The following is a 21,786-nucleotide window of genomic DNA, read 5'->3' as shown; positions in this document are numbered from 1 at the left end:
GAATTGGGTATCACATTTTATTATGTGCTCTGAGAGGTAATTCTGATTCTCAGCAAAGATAATTTTTGGTACTTAAATGGATTTATTTATTTATTTTATCCCAAGTGGAGTTGTTATTACTACTTCTAACTACATGCATTCATAATGTTGCAACTAAAGTGCACGTAAAATATGATTATCTGTACATGTTCCATTGTATACTCATATAAACCTATTTATTGTTTTAGGCATTTTGTATTGACCTGAGGAAGCGGGCCATGACCCATCAAACGCATTGTCAGATTGCTTTTTGAATAAAAACTTTTTTTTCCAGTTGAACTGGTGTCTATATCTTCTGGAGAGGTAAGCAATTACCTCTCTTTTTATTAAATAATTTTTTTTTAATTTGCATCTATAAATACCAAAATAGAACATACATTGTGCTCCTCCAACCTACCCACTACATTTTTCAGTAAGCTTGAATAGCCTGAAACAGCTCATGTAAAATGTATGGATTAACTTCGTTCTTTTAGGAAGCACATATTAAAAAGGAACTCTAGATAAAATGAGAAAAGACTGTTTTTTGTATGTGAAAAATATTGTGTACCATTACTCAGCTGTCATCTCTTGAGAATGGTCCATATATTTTAGGACAATGCAATAAATATCTATAAGACACGTAGGGTTTCACGTGATACTTCATAGGTCTCGTGACCAATTGTTGTTTAAATAGCGCCTGAAGTGTGAAGATATGGAGGCTGCCATATTTATTTCCTTTTAAAGCAAACTTGTGAGGTTTGCAAATGAATAAGAGAGATAGGTGGCTGGATAATGTACTGGTTAAGGGTTCTGCCTTTGAAGTGGGAGACCAGGGTTTGAATCCTGGCTAGGGTCAGTACTTACTTATTCAGTAAGAAGTCCTTGGGCAAGACTCCCTAACACTGCAGTGTGGCCCCTTAAGTGTGCCCTTAGTGTCTGCAGCTCTTGAGCACTTTGAGTCCAACAGGACAAAAGTGCTATACAAATCTTAGGGTTATTACTTACTGGTAGATGGAAGCCTCTGGACCCCCCCCCCCCCCCCCCCCCCCCCATCTCCCTCTACCCTGCCTCTCGAGCTCTGTGTCCTCCTGAGAGTTGATGCACAGTAGCATGGGCCTGCTCAAGCTCCATCAGAAAAATCTGAGCCTGACTGGGTCTGGCCTACTGTGCATGCAGGATCTATCAACAAGGGCTTGATGGTTTTGAGGAGAGAGTGCTGGAACCGGCTAGTGAAATGGAGGGGGGGGGGGGATATTATCCAGAGGTTTTCCTTGGGTGACTTTCCATTTGGGACAAGTTTTTTCTTTACAGGTAAAAGACGAGTTGCCTGGCAGTCCTGTTCATCCTTTGGCTGCGAAAGTAGTGAATCACTCACCAGAAACAAGCATGCAGCGCATCAGGTCAGAAAATGTGATCTTCAAGCTTGTTCAGGGTCTATGGCTAAAAGTATTAGACATAGAGGATCAACAGGAGGGTCAGGCAATGTGCATTGTTTAAAAGGAAAGAAATATATCAGTTTCCATATCCCTCCGACCAGGACCGGTTCTAGTTACAATGGGGCCCTGAGCAAAATTACCCTGGGTGGCCCCTGAATTATACCATACTGGAAGATATTATAAATCAGGGCCCCTCTTCTCTGTGATGCTAAGCGTGTTATAACATAATAACATGCTACTGGGTCACTGAGAAGATGCGACCAGGGGGGATAAAGACGGGAATACATGGACTAATGGAGGAGTGCATGGGCCTGGACCAGTGATGACAAAAAGGGGGCACAATGGCTAGCTGGTGGGGCCCACTGAGCCAAATGACAGGAAAAAAATATACCCAGCAATAATATTATAGTATGTAATGTATATTCCCTTCAGGCCGAAGGTTTTGGGCCATCTCCACCAGAACTGCTAGGCATAGAAAATAATTTTTCCCTGCTGCTGTAAACCTCTTGAACTCTTTTCAGGCATCCCACCTTGACACCTTCAGAGCCCACCCCATCACCTTTCACCCCCCCCCCCCCTCATGTCGCAGCTGCCGAACTGTTAAGGTGCGTACACATGCACTACCGCCGGCAACGGCGGGTCCGACAGACCCTCCCGCTGGGCGGACATTCAGCCGACAGTAGAGGGTGTGTACGCACTGTAGATGGACTGATAAGGCTGTTTCTGAACGATCCGCTGAGTGGAGAAGTCGGAGGATTTTTGTACCGACTCCACAGCCCTGCTGTAACCAGTAACTGGCACTTGGCTTGGCAGTTGGAAACAGATGTTATTTCCCACAATGCAACAAATTTACAGGCAGGAAACTGTCAGGACCATGGCCATGACATCACACCGTGGAAGGGGTTTCACCACAATATCAGCCACACAGACCCCCCGATGATCTATTTGAGACCCGGTAAAGCTTTCTTGTTGTTAAAGGGAGTATTGGCTACTGATTGGGATGAAGTTCATTGCTGGGTTAATGTTCATCTTTCAATGTCACAGACAGTGCATATATTACTAATGTGGCTTGAGTTTTTTTGCCCTTCATATTTTATTTCAGTTTCTCAACAACAGGCTTGAAATATAAAAATCAACAGCTAAGGTGGCTTGCATGCCTCAACCCCTATGGAAATGTCTGCAAAAACATGGATGCCATAGCTTGAAGTACTGTAAGGGGGGCAAAAAAGATGAACTTACCTGGGGCTGCTAACGGCTCCCCGCAGACGTCCTGTGCCCGCACCAAGAAAAAACGATCCTTTGGTCCTAGCCGCGGCTCACTTCCTGGTTTTCACGACTTTAATGTCTGAGACCACTGCGCCTCCGCAGCCCTGACCATGTACATCCTCACTCCCGCTGATGTCACAGGAGCTTTCTGGGCAGGTGCAATACATGTACTGTACTGCACCTGCGCAGGAAGCTCTTCAGCAACGTCAGCAGGGCCGCACAGACACAGTGGTCCGCGACATTAAAGTCGCAAAAAAACAGGAAGTGAGCCACGGCAGGAGCCAGAGGATCGTTTTGTTGTGATGCGGACACAGCACGTCTGCTGGGGGCCGTTAGAAGCCCCAAGTAAGTTCAACTCTCCCCCCCCCCCCCCAACAATACTCCTTTGAGTCATTGAAGATGCAGTCTGTTGCTTAAGCTGCAGTCATGGACAGAAATGTTGTCAGTGCCAGAAATGTTTTGCAATCTTTGTTGCTTTAGCATTTTTTTTTTTTTTAATGTTTCTATGGTATCCAAAAGAACAATTGCTTCATAAGTTTTAAAAGGCTGCTACTGGCAACACATTACATTTAATGATATTTAGTGACCGTTCTTCTGAAATGTGCTCTGGCATGGTGAATATCATGCTCCTGTGCCAAAACCTGGCTGATGGTGATCTGTTCTTGCTAGTAGTTGATCACAATTTGTGGCTTCTGAAACTTATTAAATGTCTTTAATTGCTCTTCGGGGTACCACAGAAATATAATGTAAAATGTTGAAGCAGCAAATTCTGCAAAACATAATATTTGTTTCACTGCCAACATTTTTGCCCATGGTTAGAGTTTTGCATGCCGGGAAAAAATATAAGGCTGCACCAGACATGAAGTTTAGTATGTAATAGAGTGCATCCTTATTGACTCACGCTCAGCCACCCTTGTTTCAACAGATAAGTGGGCAGCACCGTGGTGTAGTGGTTAGCACTCTCGCCTTGCAGTGCTGGGTCCCTAGTTCTAACCCTAGCCAGGGGACTATCCGCATTGAGTTTGTATGTTCTCCCCATGTCTTCGTTGGTTTCCTCTGGTTCCTCCCACATCCCAAAAACATACAGATAGTTTAACTAGCTTCCCTCTAAATTGGCCCTGGACTGCAATGGACATAAGACTATTGCAGGGATTAGATTGTGAGCCTCTCTGAGGGACACTTAAGTGACAAGACGATATACTCTGTACAGCGCTGCAGAAGATGTCAGCGCTACATAACTACTGAAAAATAATAACTAACATCTCCATAGACTTTGAAGCATGCAAGCCACCTAAGTTGTTGGGCTTTATAATTTAAGCCTATTGTTGAGAAGCTGAGAAAAGAAATGTCTGTACAAAGGGTAAAAGGTTCCTATGCACTGTCTTTGATAATTGTATCACTGTCAAAACTTGTGGCCATGACTGGGCAGCACAGTAGCATAGTGGTTTTGCAGCACTGGGTCCCCAGTTCGTATCCCAGCATGTGCACTATCTGCATGGAGTTTGTATGATCTCCCCATGTTTGGATGGGTTTTCTCCCACATCACAAAAACATACAGATAAGTTAATTGGTTTCCCCCTAAATTGCCCCTAGACTTTCATACATCCACTATGATACATCCATAGACATATAACTATGGTAGGGATTATATTGTGAGCCCCACTGAGGAACAGTTAGTGACAAGACCAAATAATCTGTACAGCGCTGCGGAAGATGTCAGCGCTATATAAATACTAAATAAAAATAAAGAGTGTATTTATTGTGAAAAGTACAAGTGTGCAATGCAATGAGAAAAAAGCTGTGTATTGCTAATAAATACTCATTTATTATCATATACATTAAAGAAATGTTAGGCTGATTTAGGGCTTTAATAAAAAGTGCTTCATAAAAAGTCAGCAGATTAGTACTAAAATGATCTTTGCAGGCTGCAATACATGTTAATAATGATGTTTTTATGCACACCCCCCCCCCCCCCCCCCCCAAAAAAAAAAACAATGATATATGCACATTTTTTTATCTCTCCGTTCAATCCAGGAAGAATTTAAAAAAAAAAAATCACAGTGAAATGAAAGACGCTTTATTATTATCTTCATCTTATTTTCTGATCTAAAACATACGGTAACAGGATTCAAAAACATATGCCATGCCCTAATTATGGACTGTATGTTCTTTTCATGCATACTAATGAAGAGACATCAGCTTGCAAATGCATGTTTTAATTCTGAAATTTTCCAAGACAGACATGGAGAACAGGTAACGTATCTTATTGTCACAAGTATAAGGCCATTTATAATTCCATGTATAGCATGTTACATGTTATTATTCCATCCACAGCATGTCCCTCTCGTGAGATCCATTTTAGCTGATGCAGCCAGAATTCATTTTACGCAGTTTTGCCGGTAGGTTTGCATCTAGCATTGTTCCCAGGGTCAACATGTCTTGTGCTTTCTGCTGCAGCAGAAGGTCTCCGGTAGACTGCGTCATGCACTCTGGTTTGACTTTAAAATACTTGAGTTGGGCAGTTTCCTCGCTGTGGTCACATGCAGACACCGTTATTCTTTGGATTCTCATTGGAAGATCTCCAGTACTACAAGCCCTCTCTACGTTATTACTGCACATTCGTAGTAGGTTTCTCTGGACATTGTCATTACCTCGATTTAGCTTCTGAAGTTTGGTAGGGAAGATGCCGCTTCCTACCTCGAAAACATTGAGGTAGTCTAAAGAGCAGACCTTGTTCTTGTTGTACCTATCGCTGCAGAGAGAATTTAGAGGGGAACTAGGGAGCATTTTCTCCTCCTGCTCCTTTACACTATAATATGGTGTTGGAACTTCAAATGTAGCATGGAACTGGGAGTAATCCACTCGAAAGAACCCATCTTCTAAGGACATGACGGGAAGAAATCTATGTCCCCACAGCACTTCATCTTCTATGTAAGATGTCCTTGCTTGGCAAGTCATTCCTGTAAAAATAACCAGATCTCATCAGAAGAACTATAGATATGCAATATAATAAGATTAAGATGGTATTTTTTATTATTAATATTATTATTGATTAATGTAGCCAACATATTCCGAGGATATGTACAAAGTAAGAAAAAACAAAAATGGGGTACATAATAATACAGACATTGGTATACACTAAATATAGACACTGGTATAAAATAGAGAATTGGCAATTAGAGTGACAAACGTAACGCAATGAATAAAATGCATAACAGATTGCAAGATAAAAAATGAGTAACAAACTCCAAGGCACAAAACAGTGAGAGGGCCCTGCCTCTGCAGGCCTTCAATGCAAATGAATGGGGGGGGGGGGGGGGGGGACGCAAGAGGTGGAGTAGTATACAGTATTCATATAGGCAGAGTGTTTTTAGGTTATCTAGTAAGGAGTACAATGGCCACAGGTCGAAGGAGAACTGACCTAAGTTGAAGCGTATGCTTGTCAGGAAAAGTGAGTTTTGAGAGAGCATTTAAAGATTTCAACGGTTGGGAGAGTGTAGTTTGCCATCTTAAAACAGAAGATATTTGCAATAATTCAGCTTTAAAGAGAACCCGAGGTGTGTTTAAAGAATGTTATCTGCATACAGAGGCTGGATCTGCCTATCCAGCCCAGCCTCTGTTGCTATCCCAAACCCCACTAAGGTCCCCCTGCACTCTGCAATCCCTCATAACTCACAGCCGTGCTGTGAGGCTGTGTTTACATCTGTAGTGTCAGTCTCAGCTGCTCCCCCACCTCCTGCATAGCTCCGGTCCCTGCCCCCGTCCCTTCCCTCCAATCAGCAGGGAGGGAAGGGATGCAGGCGGGGACTGGAGTTCTGCAGGAGGCGGGGAGAGCAGCAGACTGACACTATAGAGATAAACACAGCCAGCTCTGACAAGCTGTTTGTCAGCAGCGTGGCTGTGATTTATGAGGGATTGCAGAGTGCAGGGGGACCTTAGGGGGGTTTGGGATAGCAACAGAGGCTAGGCTGTATAGGCAGATCCAGCCTATGTATGCAGATAATATTCTTCAAACCCACCTCGGGTTCTCTTTAAGTGAGCGACTGTGGTCTCCCACAATGCAGTAATAGAAATGCAAATGGGAGAAGGGATACAGTGCGGTAGTTGGCAAGCGCAGTGGGATCTAGAGATGTTTTTTTAAAGTAGTGGTGTGACAAAAGCCTTTTTGAGTGAGGAATCTATTTTTTTTAATCTGTATTGAAAAAATGTACACAAGTACATTTTATCACATTTGGAAAAAGAACAAGAATACTTAACATATTTAGGCCCCTATTCAATTAACCTTTTCTCCTATGTTTTCTCCTAGGTAATATTTTAACACCTTATCAATAAAATGCATTTAAAGCTACCAGCAAGCAAGATATTACTCAGAGTAAGTTTGACAGTACATATTACCACACTTTTTGGTACTTATTCATCTGCAGAGTGCTGAAAAGTTATTTTAAAGAAAACCTGTATCGAAAAAAGGGCCCCTGGGAGGTACTTACCACGGGAGGGGGGAGGTCTTCCTCCGTCCCACGGTGGTCTCGCTGGGCCACTCCGAACAGTTGCCATGTAAATATTTACCTTCCCGGATCAAGCGCAGGTGCAGTAGCGGCTCTCGGCTCGGGATCAGGCGGAAATAACTGATCCCAGTCAGATCTGCTCTATTGCGCAGACGCAAGACGCCTGCACATTAGAGTGAACCCGACTGGGATTGGCTATTTCAGCCTGATCCAAGCCAAGAGCCGCTACTGCACCTCCGCTGGAGCCGTGGAAGATAAATATTGCAGGCACTACTTCCTCTGCGCCACAGCCTGCCAAATTGTCGGCTGTGGCTTCGGAGGCAGGGTTGGGCCGAGGCAGAGGCAAGAGAGGCTCCAGCCTCAGGGTGCAGTGTAGGAGGGGGCGCACAACTCACTCAGCTATCATTCCCCTATGGTGTTTGAAGCAGAGAGAAATAAGAAAAGGGGATATATATCAGTGACTGCAAGCCATATAACTAGAGATTAAGGTGTTGGGGGCCCTGGGGTGCCTCTTAGTCTAATAGCAATCAGTGTGTGACGGTTGAGGTGGCAGGGATGGAGGGGCGCACTTTGGTGTCTCAGCCTTGGGTGCTGGAGGACCTTGTCCCGGCTCTGCTCGGAGGGGCCCAGCGAGACCACCATGGGACGGAGGAGGATGGGGAAGCCTCAATCAGATAAAGAGGCTTCCCCCTCCCTAGGTAAGTACCCCCCAGGGACCCTTTTTTCTATACAGAGTCTCTTTAAACAGAAGATGAAAAATTATCTCTTGGGAGAAAACGTAGCATTTAGTAATGTAAGTGTAAGGGCAGATCGACCAAGAAACATATCTTTCTCTGATCGAATCTGATCAGAGAGATCTGTTGGCAGCCCATACACCGCAGGCTTTGTGACGCCCCCTTTGCTGACTGGCCACTGTACCCCAAATCTAAATGTGCCCCCTGCATTCAAATGAAGAAAAGATGAGAAAACGCCAGGGGTTCATATCTCACCAACCAGCAACAAGCACCAACCCAATGAATTCTGTAGACAAATAATGAGCCAGCTAGTATTCACATGTAAATTTGGCACTCTCTCTTTTCAGAGAATCCCTCCTGAAAACTAAAGAGGAGATGATGGGGGACACAAAGAAAATTAGAAATCAACACGACACCCGTAATTTCCTGCTGTGAACGTAATTAACTCAGTGAGCGCCATGGATTTTTTCATATGTACAGCAGGAAATTATAGGTGTCGTATCAGTTTATTAATTTTTGACGCCTTTCCACATGTGTTTGAGAAAATCCTTAGATAATTGTTGGGTATTTCTTCCAAGCATACAGTGTATATTTGGTAGGTGTTAATTATTAGTTCTAATTTGAACACTATTTTGTCAATTATGGCAGCAGAGGGGTTATAAATCGTGATAGGACATTCATCTGTATTTGCTAATGTTTCTCTCTGCTGCTGTCCAAGAATTTTTAACCACTTCACCTCCAAGGGTTTTTCCCCTTAAAAAAAACAGAGCAATTTTTCACCTGTCAGCGCTCCTTCTATTAATTTGCCTATAACTTTATTACTACTTATCACAACCAAACAATCTGTATCTTGGTTTTTTTTCGCCACCAATTAGGCTTTCTTTGGGGGGTACTTTTTGCTAAGAGTTATTTTAGTCTAACTGCGTTTTAGCTGGAATAATAAGAAAAAAAATGGAAAAAATGTATTATTTCTCAGTTTTTGACCATTATAGTTTTAAAATAATTCATGCTATTGTAATTAAAACCCACACATTTCATTTGCTCATTTGTCCCGGTTATTGCAACATTTAAAATTTTTCCTAGTACAATGTATGGCACCAATATAGTATTTGGAAATAAAGGTGCATTTGTTTCAGTTTTGCGTCAATCACTAATTACAAACACATTATTTAAAAAGTAACAGTAATACACCTTTTTGACAAACATATTAAAAAAGTTCAGTCCCTAAGGTAACTATTAATGTATTTTTTTTTTTTTTTTTTTTTTACAAAAAAGTGTTTGGGGTAACTAAAAATGTGTAGATGTAATTCTACTATTTGGTCGCAAGATGTCGTCACGCATAACTTCCCTATGCATAGTATTACTATGCAAACTATGCCATCTTTTTAATGGCCACGGTTATTCACATGGGGACTTAGATCAATGAAGAGGAACTGTGTTTCCATACAGTGATCTCCCATCTAGCGATCGGCGGTGGTAACGAACACAGGAGCGAGCGGGGGGTGAGCGGGAGCACACAGCAGCAAGGGGCGTAGTTCCTCGTTCAGGGGGAGTGGAAAAAGGAGAGACGTAGATACTCGTTCCGGGGAGGGGAAGTTAAAGCAGTAGGGAGTGGGACAGCCATACTATACCAGGAGAAAAAAACACATATAAGTAGAGTAAAGGCAGATGAGTGTTATACCATGTTAGACGTTTTGAATCAGGATTATATAATTTATTTACTAACTTAGAAGAAAAGCAGTAAGCTTTCGGCTATAAAGCCTTCCTCAGACTGATTCCTGTATACTGACAACATTTAGAACACAGCTTATATACACTGGACATTGAAAAGGAGATACATTGTTCTGCACAAAATGTCATTGGATGCCTTAATTACAACGTTAGGAGGGTCCCACAGGGATGCTAGGTAATTTTCGTCAAAAAAGATAAGGCCACTAGTCTGCTAGAACATCACATTCCCTAGACTCTGTGTGATGAGGAGACATCGTAACTCATTCAAACATAACTTGGTCAAGCTACACACAATAGTTTGTTATAGGCTAAAGCAAATTGTAGAATTTAAAGCCCTTCTAACCAGCACAATAATTAAAAAAGGAATTATGGCACAAAAAATAAAATAATAAAATAGTAGTGGGGTTTAAAACCCATCATATCTGCACAAGAAATTGTAATCCTTATATAAACGTATGGAAACCTTACATAAAGCGTACTGCTTTTCTTCTAAGTTAGCCAATAAATGGTATCATATATAAGTAGATAAATACTTGTTCTACTTACATGACATATGTATTGTACTGTCCACATTTTGATTTCAGTGAATTTTATATAGTAAATAAAGAGAAAACTTTTACATCTTTACTGCCTTTGACTGAAGCCAATCCTGATGTAATTTCCTGCCTTACTCTTTTTCTCTCCTAGAAACTGCAATGATATATCTAGCTTGATTTCTAACCCCATGTGAGCACAGCATAGATCGTATTTCAGTAGCTTCTGCAGAGGGATGATGTGTATTTCCCTTCTCAGCCTGTCACACTGAACTGCCCTCAGCCAATCAGTGAGGAGCAGGAATGTGGGAGGGGACATAACAGGCTTCCTTCTACTCAACAATAGAGTAACCAAGCAGCTCAGGGTGACCCAAACTACTAGGAATGTGTAGGGGATAAAAGGGACCAAAAAGCCTTCTTACTAAAAAAGCAAAGCTTGGTGTAATTGCCTTCTTAAAACAGAAGGAAATTTGCAATAATTCAGTTATAAATGAACATTTGTGGTTACCCACAATGCACTACTACTAAATATGCAACTCAACAATGTACCAGAGTAGAGACAGGATGACTGAGATAAGATTCATTACAGCAGAAACATTTCTGATTGTATTGGAATGCTTGCAATGCAGACTGCATATAGACTACATAATAAACACAGAGCAGCGGGGGTAAATTGAATTTGATTTTGTGGCTGACAATCCCTCTTTAAATGTTTTTAATTGAAAGGATGATTAATTGATGCATTTATATGGTTGATTTGTTTATGAAGTTCGGTATCTTTCATAAAATGGTGCAACTTGTTGCTGTTTAGTAGCCATTTTGCTCTTATTATCTGCCACCACTGCCACTCCAAAGTTTCTTCTTCTTTTTTGAGACAAGGTTTTTGACATTTGTCCTAACAGAAAAAGCATGCAACTTTTTGCATACACATTTCTGCCTTTGCAATTTTTTAATTCTCATTTTTGTGAATTTTTGTGTGCAGTTTTGCAATTTTAAATTGTTTGTATGCAAAAACTCACAAAAAGACTTTATTGCATTAGCTGAAACGAATTCTCATCAGTGGAAAAAAAAAAAAAGCTATCCAGGCCTCTCTGAATGTGATTTACAAGAAAAAAAAAACTTTTTTTTTAAATTCAGTTACATCAGCAAATTATACACCTTTATAAATAAGCCTCTATATGTGTAAGGGTTTATTTTAAAAGAATGCGGAAACAATCGCTCGTCGCTCAAAAAAAATTGCCGGTCAAATGGTGTGGTGGGTACAGGTCTTTAGATGCATGCACCCAGAGCAGGGACAAGGTCCTCCAGCACCCAAGGCTGAGACACCAAAGTGCGCCCCTCCATCCCTCCCACCTCAGCTGTCACACATGGATTGCTATTAGACTAAGAGGGCCACAGGGCCCACAACCTCCCCAACACCTTAATATCTAGTTATCTGGCTTGAAGTCACTGCTATGTATCCCCTTTTCTTATTTCTTTCTGCTTCATACACAATTAGGAATGACAGCTGAATGAATTGTGCGCCCCCTCCTACACTGCGCCCTGAGGCTGGAGCCTCTCCAGCCTATGCCTCGGCCCGGCCCTGCATGCACCAGAGGGACAGTCCCTTTGGGATTAGCACTAACTGATGTGAGAATAAAATCATAACCACATGGAGTGCATGGTGTGTGTTGGCTGGAAGAATGCTGCATACAGGGGGTTGACCCCTGACATGACTAGCTACTTGTTTTTAGTGGTTTTATTATGATTGGAGCCATCTATTGTGCAATATTTTTTTAATAAAGGCTTTCTGCATAATTTTTTCAAACGGTACTGATAGTGGCCAGCACCACCATATATTCTTTTTCTGATGATCTGGTATTGTTTGCATTATATTGATTAATGTAACCGCATTAACTCTACAACTTAACCTCTTGAGGACTGCAGTGTTAACCCCCCCTAAAGACTAGGCCTTTTTTTTTTCACTGAAATGGCCACTGCAGCTTTAAGGCCAAGCTGCAGGGCCGCACAACACGGCACACAAGTGATTCCCCTCCCCCCTTTTCCCCACTAACAGAGCTCTCTGTTAGTGGGGTCTGATCGGCATAATTGTATAGATCCTTTTTAGGGACTGTCGGTATAAAGAATAAAAGCCTTGCTGAGAATCCCCCCGTGAAGAGATGGACTAGTCGGTTCTGTCAGATTTCTACTATCTACAGTAGGTGACAGCAACACAGGAGAAAAGTAATTTACTGCTCATTTTACTGTGAAAGAAACGTACTTCTTATTTGTATGTGTTTACATGCATTTAAAATTTTAAGATTTTCACGATAGTTAAATGCAGCAAGCGTTCCTTTACTTATTGATTCATCATCTGGGAGGTGACATGCAAAATTAAAATTGTAACATTTAAAAACTACCGGTATTTAAATTTAATGATAACATTATTTCATTCATTTAATTTTTTACTTTGAAAAAAAAATAATTAAAAAATGTTTTTCTTTTCTAAGTATAAACTTCTTGCTAGTTTTTTTGGGCATTAAAGGGTTAATAATACTAGACTCTCAATGTCAAATGTATATCTTTATTACAGTAAAACGGTTCCAAATGAATCTTAATGCTATTTCAATTTTATTTACAAGTTTTTTTTTCTTTTGGAAATTTATATATATATACCCGTATTTTCCGCCGTATAAGACGCACTTTTTCTCCCCAAAAAATGGGGAGAAAAAGTCCCTGCGTCTTATACGGCAAAGGCAGGGAATCCCCGACTTCCAAACCGCAACCCGCCGCCACGTCGGGGATTCCCTGCACTGCCCCGTGTGTGCTCATTGCTCCCCGTGTGGTCCGCAAACACCCGCCACCGCTTGTGACTATGTTCCCCCTGAGTGGTCCACAACTGCCGCGTATATGTCCGCAAACACCCGCTGCTTGTGTACATGTCCCCCCTCTGTGGTCCGCAACTGCCCGCTTTTGCCCTCACATGTGTCGCCGCTGTCCCCGTGTAAATAGCTGGACCCCGCACATCTTACCTAAGTCAGTGCCTTCTGCGGGGATCGGAGACCCGCTTGTACCATCACTTGTGTCGCCGCTGTCCCCCGGTGTAAATAACTGGACCGCGCTCATCTTACCTAAGTCAGTGCCTTCTGCGGGGATCGGAGACCTGGCTTCACACACGCGGCTCCCCCTAGTGAAGGCTTCTGCTGATGACGCAGCAGAAGCAATTACTAGAGTGGAAGTGCGGAAGTGAAGCCAGGTCTCCAATCCCCGCAGAAGGCACTGACTTAGGTAAGATGAGCGCGGTCCAGTTATTTACACCGGGGGACAGCGGCGACACAAGTGAGGGTACAAGCGGGTCTCCGATCCCCGCAGAAGGCACTGACTTAGGTAAGATGAGCGGGGTCCAGCTATTTACACGGGGACAGCGGCGACACATGTGAGGGCAAAAGCGGGCAGTTGCGGACCACAGAGGGGGGACATGTACACAAGCGGCGGGTGTTTGCGGACATATACGCGGCAGTTGTGGACCACCCAGGGGGAACATAGTCACAAGCGGCGGCGGGTGTTTGCGGACCACACGGGGAGGTACACGGTAGGCAAAATGGGGACACCTAGGGACAGAATGACACACACTAGGGACATAATGAAGACAGCAGGACACGTACTGGGGACATACAGGGAACACCTGGGGACAGCAGGACATACACTATAGGGACAGCAGTGAACATTCCTGGGACAGCAAGACACACTAGGGACATACTGGGGACAGCAGGGTATATACCAGAGACACACTGGAGACATACTGGGGACAGCAGAACACACACTTACTGGGGGCAGCAGGGGACATACTGGGGACAGCAGAACACACATTAGGGACTTACTGGGGGCAGCAGGGGACATACTGGGGACAGCAGGACACACACTGACATACTGGGGACAGTAGTACACACACTTGGGACAGAAGGGGACACAGTACGACACCAATTGGGGGAGAACATCAACAAGACGCTCCTGGAACATGGACGCACCAGGTTTAGTATATTTCTTTTTTTTCCTTGTTTTTTGCCCCCTAAACCTAGGTGCGTCTTATATTCCGGAGCGTCTTATACGGCGCGAAATACGGTATACAGTATATAAATATATATTTTAAAACTTTTTTTTTCTTTTCTACTTATAAACCTGTTTATAGACTTCTTATTGATTGTAAATGGTTGTTTGGCGTTAAAAGGGTTAATACTACTATGGTACCAATGTAATGTCTCTCCTCTGTGTATTAACCACTTCAACTCGAAGGGTTTTTCCTCTTAAAAAAATAGCAATTTTCACCTGTCAACGCTCCTTCCATTCATTCGCCTATAACTTTATTATTACTTAACACAAAACAACTATTTATATCTTGTTTTTTCGCCACCAATTATGCTTTCTTTGGGGGGTACTTTTTGCTAAGAATAATTATTTTTTATAAAAGTGTTTTAACAGAAAAAATATAAAAAAAATAATTATTTCTCAGTTTTCAGCCATTATAGGTTTAAAATAATACATGCTAATGTAATTAAAACCCACACACATTTTATTTGCCCATTTGTCCCGGTTATTGCAACGTTTAACATTTTTCCCTAGTACAATGTATGGCACCAATATTTTATTTAGAAATAAAGGTGCATTTTTTCAGTTTTGCATCCATCCCTTATTACAAGTTCGTAACTTATAAAGTAATAGTAATATGCCATCCTTACATACGTATTAAAAAAAGTTCAGTTTATTTTTTATTTTTAAATGTATTTATATATTTTTTTTAAATGTGGCTACTATTGGGGAGTGTTGGAGGTCAGGGGTTAATTTAATATGTAAAAATAAATAAAAAAATAGGTCCTTTATTGAGTAAAAAATTTTTAATGTAATTTTACTTTTTGACTGCTCAGTTTCTGATGCGTAGAGGAAGTGATGCATGGACGTTTTTTGTGAATGGCAGCACCGTCTCATAGATGGCTGCGGTCATTCACACTGGGACTTAGATCTAGTGGCTACTAACGAGTGCGCGGGGGGGGGGGGCAGAGGGGGCCAAGCGGGAATGTGCAGAGGGGAGGGACCTAGTAGCTACGCCCTGCAAGCCGTTATGGCATTTTGCAGGGACGTAGTTACTCGTCCTGGGGTAGGGGAAGTGGTTAAAATAGGGTGAATTAGACCAGACTCCACACTAATGAACAGAGGAAATAAGCAGGACATAAGGGGAGGTATGCTCCTCCAATCTGCATGTAGCTGGCGCTTCAGAGAAAGGCAAGAGGACCTGTCATGCTGCCCCTACTCTTTGGAACTCCCTGCAACACCCAGTAAAAACAGCACCATCCCTGGAGCTATTCAAATCCAGACTGAAAAGCCACATGTTTAGCCTGGCATTTCCGGACTTATAAAATTCTTCCTCTGTACCACAATGGTCTGAGCCATGCTTATGCGCTTTGAGTCCTACGGGAGAAAAGCGCTTTACAAATGTTATTTGTTGTTGTTGTAACACTCCTTTTCTTCAAACCTAGCAATAAACTGAGACAGAAATGTGTTCACACCAGAACCAAGACACCCAAGCTGTTCATCCATTAGAAACATATCAACTCTCTAAAGGCTCGTACACAGTGCAACTTTTCCACCCAGTTATCGTCCAAACTTGATCTGTTGGATAATAGTTAGGTGTGTGTACGCGTATCAAACGACTAGACGAGTGATTGGTAACAGGTGCTTCGCCCAATCCAACATGTGGATCGACTCACATGACATGACATGTTAGGCTGATACCGTGCAGCTGGCCCCATGTGTACAAGTCATTTGAATGATTTTTACTTATTTTGAATGCAGTCATGTCATGTAGTCCGTTGTTCCGCTTGTGCAGATGAATTGATCTGTCAGTTAGTTGGTGCACGGAAACTACAAGTCCTTCAATTGCTTGGTCGTGCGGTCAGTCATGTTGTTGTGTTGGTTGTGCGGAAAGGTTGCACGTGTGTACGAGCCTTAAAGCCACAAACCCCCCCCAAAGAACAGCCAGATACTTACCTAAAGAGAGGGAAAGCTTTGGGTCATATAGAGCCTTCCCTCTACTCTCCCAGTGCCTTTGGTGTAGCGGCAGCTCTCCCCCACCATGGGGGGACTTCATAAGTCTGGGAGCCAAATCCTCCCGAAGATAGGTGTCTCCTTACTGCGCAAGCACGAGTGCGCGAATACGAAGCGGCCCGTCTTCCGAAGTTCCCCATGCTGGGGGATTAGAGCAGTATTTTACCAAACTGGTTCAATATTGCTCCCAGGGATCCTGTGCTGTAACGGGGACCAGGTGAGGAGCGGGAAAGCTCTATAGGACCCAGAGCCTTTCCTCTCCATAGGTAAGTATCTTTTTTGTTTATTGGTAGGTGAACAGAGGCGCCAGAAGGATAAAATACATAACATTTTTAAAAAATTGCTGGGAGGAAGTGGTGGACTCGCCTCCGTTAAAGCAGACACCAAGGACTGTACATATATAGATATACACATTTATTGAAAATACCCCAAAGATGCAACGCGTTTCGCGGGCACAGCCCACTTCTTCAGGCAATAAGCAGGGGATAAACAACAACAGACAGAGGTGCTCTGCTTGCTATAACTGAATTGCTGTTGTTTATCCCCTGCTTATTGCCTGAAGAAGTGGGCTGTGCCCGCGAAACGCGTTGCATCTTTGGGGTATTTTCAATAAATGTGTATATCTATATATTTACAGTCCTTGGTGTCTGCTTTAACGGAGGCGAGTCCACCACTTCCTCCCAGCAATTTTTTAAAAATGTTATGTATTTTATCCTTCTGGCGCCTCTGTTCACCTACCAATATATTTGAGTCCACACCAGGTGGAGGGGTGATCTACCCCCTTTCTTCCTATCTACAGAGAGTGACTTCTTAATCCTGAGTGAGGACAGGTCTAATCTCCTCACCTGCCTAATGAGTGGTTACCTAGGTGGTAACCCGTGTTTGTGAGTATTACCATCTCACTGTTTCATTTCTCCAATCAATTTTGACATACTACACCATATTGGGCTCTCGATTTCTCTTCAACTTTTTCTTTTTTGTTTGTTTTGATTCCTATTGACTTTAATGTTTTTTATGCCGCTGTTGTACACAGGTTTTATTGTACTGACAGAGAATGACATTTGAACACGCTAATTCTCACCTGTTGTCTCAACAATTCCTTCCAGAATGACAACGATCTCAAACTGCTCACTCCGCAGGGACTTCTGCGAGAGGTCAAAGAACGGACTCCTGCCGTTAATCTCATGGCAAATCGTTAGTGGAGAAACGAGGAACAGCTGATCCGCTCCAGTGCCGAATCCAACATCCAACTCTCGTTGATCCAGTGGTAGGAATTCACCTTCTGGCGTCTGTCTTGACTATAACATAATACAAACACAGGATAAGGTAGGTATATTGCTGTTCACTTATATTGCATGTGTACATACTGTATAGTCAAGTGTGCCTCAAACAACTGGCAAACTTTATAATCTGCATTTAAAGAGGGCAGGGATGCTTTCCTTGCATTGAAGGGCATCCATGGGTATTATTTCTAGGTAATTCCCGGGAGAGTTGATCCAGTGATTTATCTGACTGCCATCTGGAGTCAGGAAGGAATTTTTCCCTTTTAAAGAGAACCTGAACTCAGAACTTCTTCTCTGCTCTAAAAACTAAGCAACAATGATTCAATCTTTAACCTCCCTGGCGGTAAGCCCCAGCTGAGCTCGGGCTATGCCACGCAGGAGGATTTCTCCGGCTCTGTTGGGGCGATTCGCCCCATTCAAAGTGCTGTGCGCGCAGCCAGCACTTTGCTAGCTGCGCGCACAGCTTGATCGCCGGATCGCCCGCACACAGCGGCAAAAGAGGGCCCCCCCCGCCAGAGCCCTGCGCTGCCCGGACCAATGAGTTCCGGGCAGCGCTATGGGCTGGATCGGGTGCGCCTGACGTCAGGACGTCGGCTGACGTCCATGACGTCATTCCGATCGTTGCCATGGCGACAGGAGAAGCCAAACAGGGGAACGCGTTATATACGCGCTCCCCTGTTTGCTATAAGTGCCGGCGACGATCGCACTAGAGGGACACATGCGCCCTCTAGTGGTGTTTCATGTAGCTACCACTATGGTAGCTTTACATGAAACAAAACAAAAAAAATTAAAAAAAAAGGATTTTTGCCCATTTGAAAAAAAAAAATTAACCGCCAGGGAGGTTAAAGAAAAACATTTCTTTGTTACAGCTGATACAAATCCTGCAATAAATCTTTAGTGTGCCTACTTCCTGCTTTCATGAAAGCAGACATATTGTTAACATCCTGTGTTTACCAAAATTAGCTGCTCTGCCGTGTCAGCCAGCTAACTCAGCTGGGAGATCAAATTACAACTTGTGATTAGTCAGGGGGAATTAGAGAGGTTAAATTCTCTAAATACACACAGGGTGCATTTCTGTCTGTTTTCCTTCTGTCCTGTGTAAGAGAGCAGGTCCACTTTAAAGCTAATTGGCCCAGGTCTTGTAAGGTTTTCGGTCTTCCCCTGGATCAAGTGGTATATGTGCTTTTTTTTGTAGTTGAGCTTGATGAACAGATGTCTTCTTTTCAACTAAACAAACTATGTAACTTAAAATGAGGCCCCAATCAGTAGTGCAACATACAGCACAGTTTAAAGAGAATCTGTACTCTAATATTCTTACAATAAAAAGCATACCATTCTATTCCTTATTTTCTCCTGTGCCCCTCTGTGCTGTTTCTGCCACTCCCTGCTGCAATCCTGGCTTGTAATGAACAGTTTTAGGCAGTGTTTACAAACAAAAGACTGGCTTCTAACCAGAGTATCATAGGCTGAGAACTAGCTTACTGTGTGACTCATGCAGAGCTTGGAGGGTGTGTGGAAAGCTTCTGCCAATGACAAGCAGTGCTGCACATTCCACACATTCCAGCCTCAGCCCGACAGACACGACAGAGGAAATGAGATAAGATTTATTACAGAGATTGTGCAAGTAGGAAAGGCTGCAGTAAGCCAGAGCACATTAGAACAGGTATAGGAACTTATAGGATAGGAGAAATAAGGCTTAAAATTTTGTTACAGAGTCTCTTTAAAGGACAACCGAGGTGACATGTGACATAATGAGATAGATATGTTTATGTACAGTGGGAAGCATACAAATATCTATGCTGTGTTCCTTTTTTTAATTTCTCTACCTGAAAGAGTTAAACACCAGGTATGTAAGTGACAGTTTCTCTCTGGTTCGGGACCGGGTCAGACTGGGTCAGACTATAGCATAACCTTCACCATTAGTAATTACAACCACAAAACACTTTCCTGTTAGTAAACTGCTTCTGAAAACAGAGAAAAGATAAAAAAGGGTCAATAATTCATAGATTTGAGCTCTGGCATACGTCAATGAAGGTGTCATTGAGCAGAGACACTGAAACTGCAAGAATTTTAAAACTAGATTTAAATATAAAATAAAACTGGGAGATATCTAAAAAAAAGTAATTTTCAGGAGAAGGAGGACAGATACACTTGTTTTTCTCATCAGTTTATTTTCACCTCGGATGTCCTTTAATGAGAGGAGTGTGAGCTCAGCACCTGCTATGTGGTGGTAGTGCAACGTAGCGCTGCCTGTCACTTAACTGTTTGGGCCAATCAACATGCATAGATCAAATCCTAGAAAGCCATTGGACCTGCCAGGGCTCAGGGCGGGATGAGTGGAGTGGCCGTTAGTTACAAAGAGAGCGCGTAAGTTACCAGCGTACACTACCCTGCGCTGGAATCATCGGATGGACATTTTGCGGCCCAAATTTTCGATCCAATTTGATAACATTATCAAATCGGTTGGTTGATCAGGCTACAAAATTGATAGATGTATTGCCACCTTCACTTTAAAGAGGAACTCCAGTGAAAATAATGTAATAAAAAAAGTGCTTCATTTTTACAATAATTATGTATAAATGATTAGTGTTTGCCAATTGTAAAATCTTTTAAATCCCTGATTTACATTCTGACATTTATTACATGGGGACATTTTTACTGTTGGCAGATGATGTAGCTGCGGCATGCTTTTTTGGCAGTTGGAAACAGCTGTAAACAGCTATTTCCCACAATGCAGCAAGGTTCCCAGACAGAAAACTGCCAGAAGTACCACGGTACTCAGAGCTTCTTGTGGGAGGGGTTTCACCACAATATCAGTCATACAGCACCCCCTGATGGTCTGTTTGTGAAAAGGAATAGATTTATCATGTAAAAGGGGGTATCAGCTACTGATTGGGATAAAGTTCAATTCTTGGTCGGAGTTTCTCTTTAAGGCCCCTTTTACACCTGCTTTGCGTGGGTGCATTGTGTTACCCTGTTTTACCGCAGGGTAAAGCAACAGCAATCCAGGTATTGCTGTTGCACACTTACCGAGTTGCATTGTGTTACGTCAGAAGCTTCTGAATAGCAAGCAAGCCGATGCAAAATCTACAGCATGTTACCGTAGGATTTCCGCGGCAATGCATCTGTGGCGGTAGTCATTGGAGTCACTGCAGAAATTTAAATTACAGGAGCGCGGTGTGTTGCAGCGCGCATGCAGGGACTGACAGGAATCCTAGTGATGTACTTCCTGTCCAGTAGGGAGTACGTCACTGAGTGGGGGGCGGAGCTATGTATATGACTCTGCCAACGCATTCTACTGCAGGGTGATATGTTTGTCATTTTTTGCATTGCTGTGGGCATCACATCCCCACCACAATGTAAAAAATACCGTAAGCGTACAACCGGCCTAAAGGTGTGACTAGATAGCATTTTACACATCCCTAAACTGTTAACCCCACCTTCTTTTTGGGGTACATAGAAGCATTTTTCCTAGTCACCAAATCTGTATCGTGCAGAGAGGGGTGAGTAAGGCTTGGCAGGACTTCACATATTTGTTTTATGTGTGAAAATAAAAGGCATTTTATTGTACTTTAAATATGAACGTAAACCATATTGGAATCTGCAGAGAGGCTTTATAAACATTTTCCATAAAGAAAAGATGAATAAGCTGCCTCATCAGCTATCAGCAGGCCCCACTGGCAACGCTTAAAGCAGAGATTTATCAAATGGGATTTCTTACCCATTGTGGATCAACCCCACGTAGCACAACATTATCCGTCACCTCCCAAACTCATCAGCTTGGAAATAACTGTCTGTGAGCAGGGGATTCAAGGTAACCATCCGTAAAAGTGATAGCTGCAGTCTCTCCAGGGTGTTGCAACAAAAGAACAGCAACTTCATTAGACAATACAAATGCTTTGCAAGCCAAGGTACAATATATATTTTTTCTCTTAAAATGAACAAACCTGAAGCTCGGGTTCAAAATCAGATACTTAAGCCTCGTACTCACGAGGCACAAATGTAGCAAGTCGCCGGGGGAAAGAAAAAAAAACAGCGACAGCTCGTCGCCAGGTCCCTCTGTGCAACAGCCGTACACACGGCGCACAGAGGGACAGATATGCAGTGGAAGCTGTCGCCGAAGGTTCCTCCCCCCGCTGTCCCCCCACCGGAAGCTCCATACATTGTGTATGGAGTTGCTGTCACTAGTCCGCACACGACGG

General features: G+C 42.9%; 1 protein-coding gene across 1 annotated transcript in view; it reads right to left on the bottom strand.

Annotated features, from left to right (window-relative positions):
• Positions 1 to 4,781: 4,781 nt before the first annotated feature.
• LOC137541756 (G protein-activated inward rectifier potassium channel 1-like) overlaps positions 4,782 to 21,786 on the bottom strand; it is a 43,574-nt gene continuing 26,569 nt past the window's right edge. Inside the window, exons 2-3 of the mRNA XM_068263241.1 lie at positions 17,383 to 17,599; positions 4,782 to 5,680 (exon numbers count right to left, since the gene is read on the bottom strand). Coding sequence (XP_068119342.1) covers positions 5,079 to 5,680; positions 17,383 to 17,599 — 819 coding nt within the window. The 3' untranslated portion in view covers positions 4,782 to 5,078. The remainder of the gene's footprint in view (positions 5,681 to 17,382; positions 17,600 to 21,786) is intronic.

Source organism: Hyperolius riggenbachi, chromosome 12 (assembly GCF_040937935.1).
Source record: "Hyperolius riggenbachi isolate aHypRig1 chromosome 12, aHypRig1.pri, whole genome shotgun sequence".
Lineage (NCBI taxonomy): Eukaryota > Metazoa > Chordata > Amphibia > Anura > Hyperoliidae > Hyperolius > Hyperolius riggenbachi.
The sequence above is the reverse complement of the archived record's forward strand: the minus strand, read 5'-3'. Positions and strand labels throughout refer to the sequence as shown.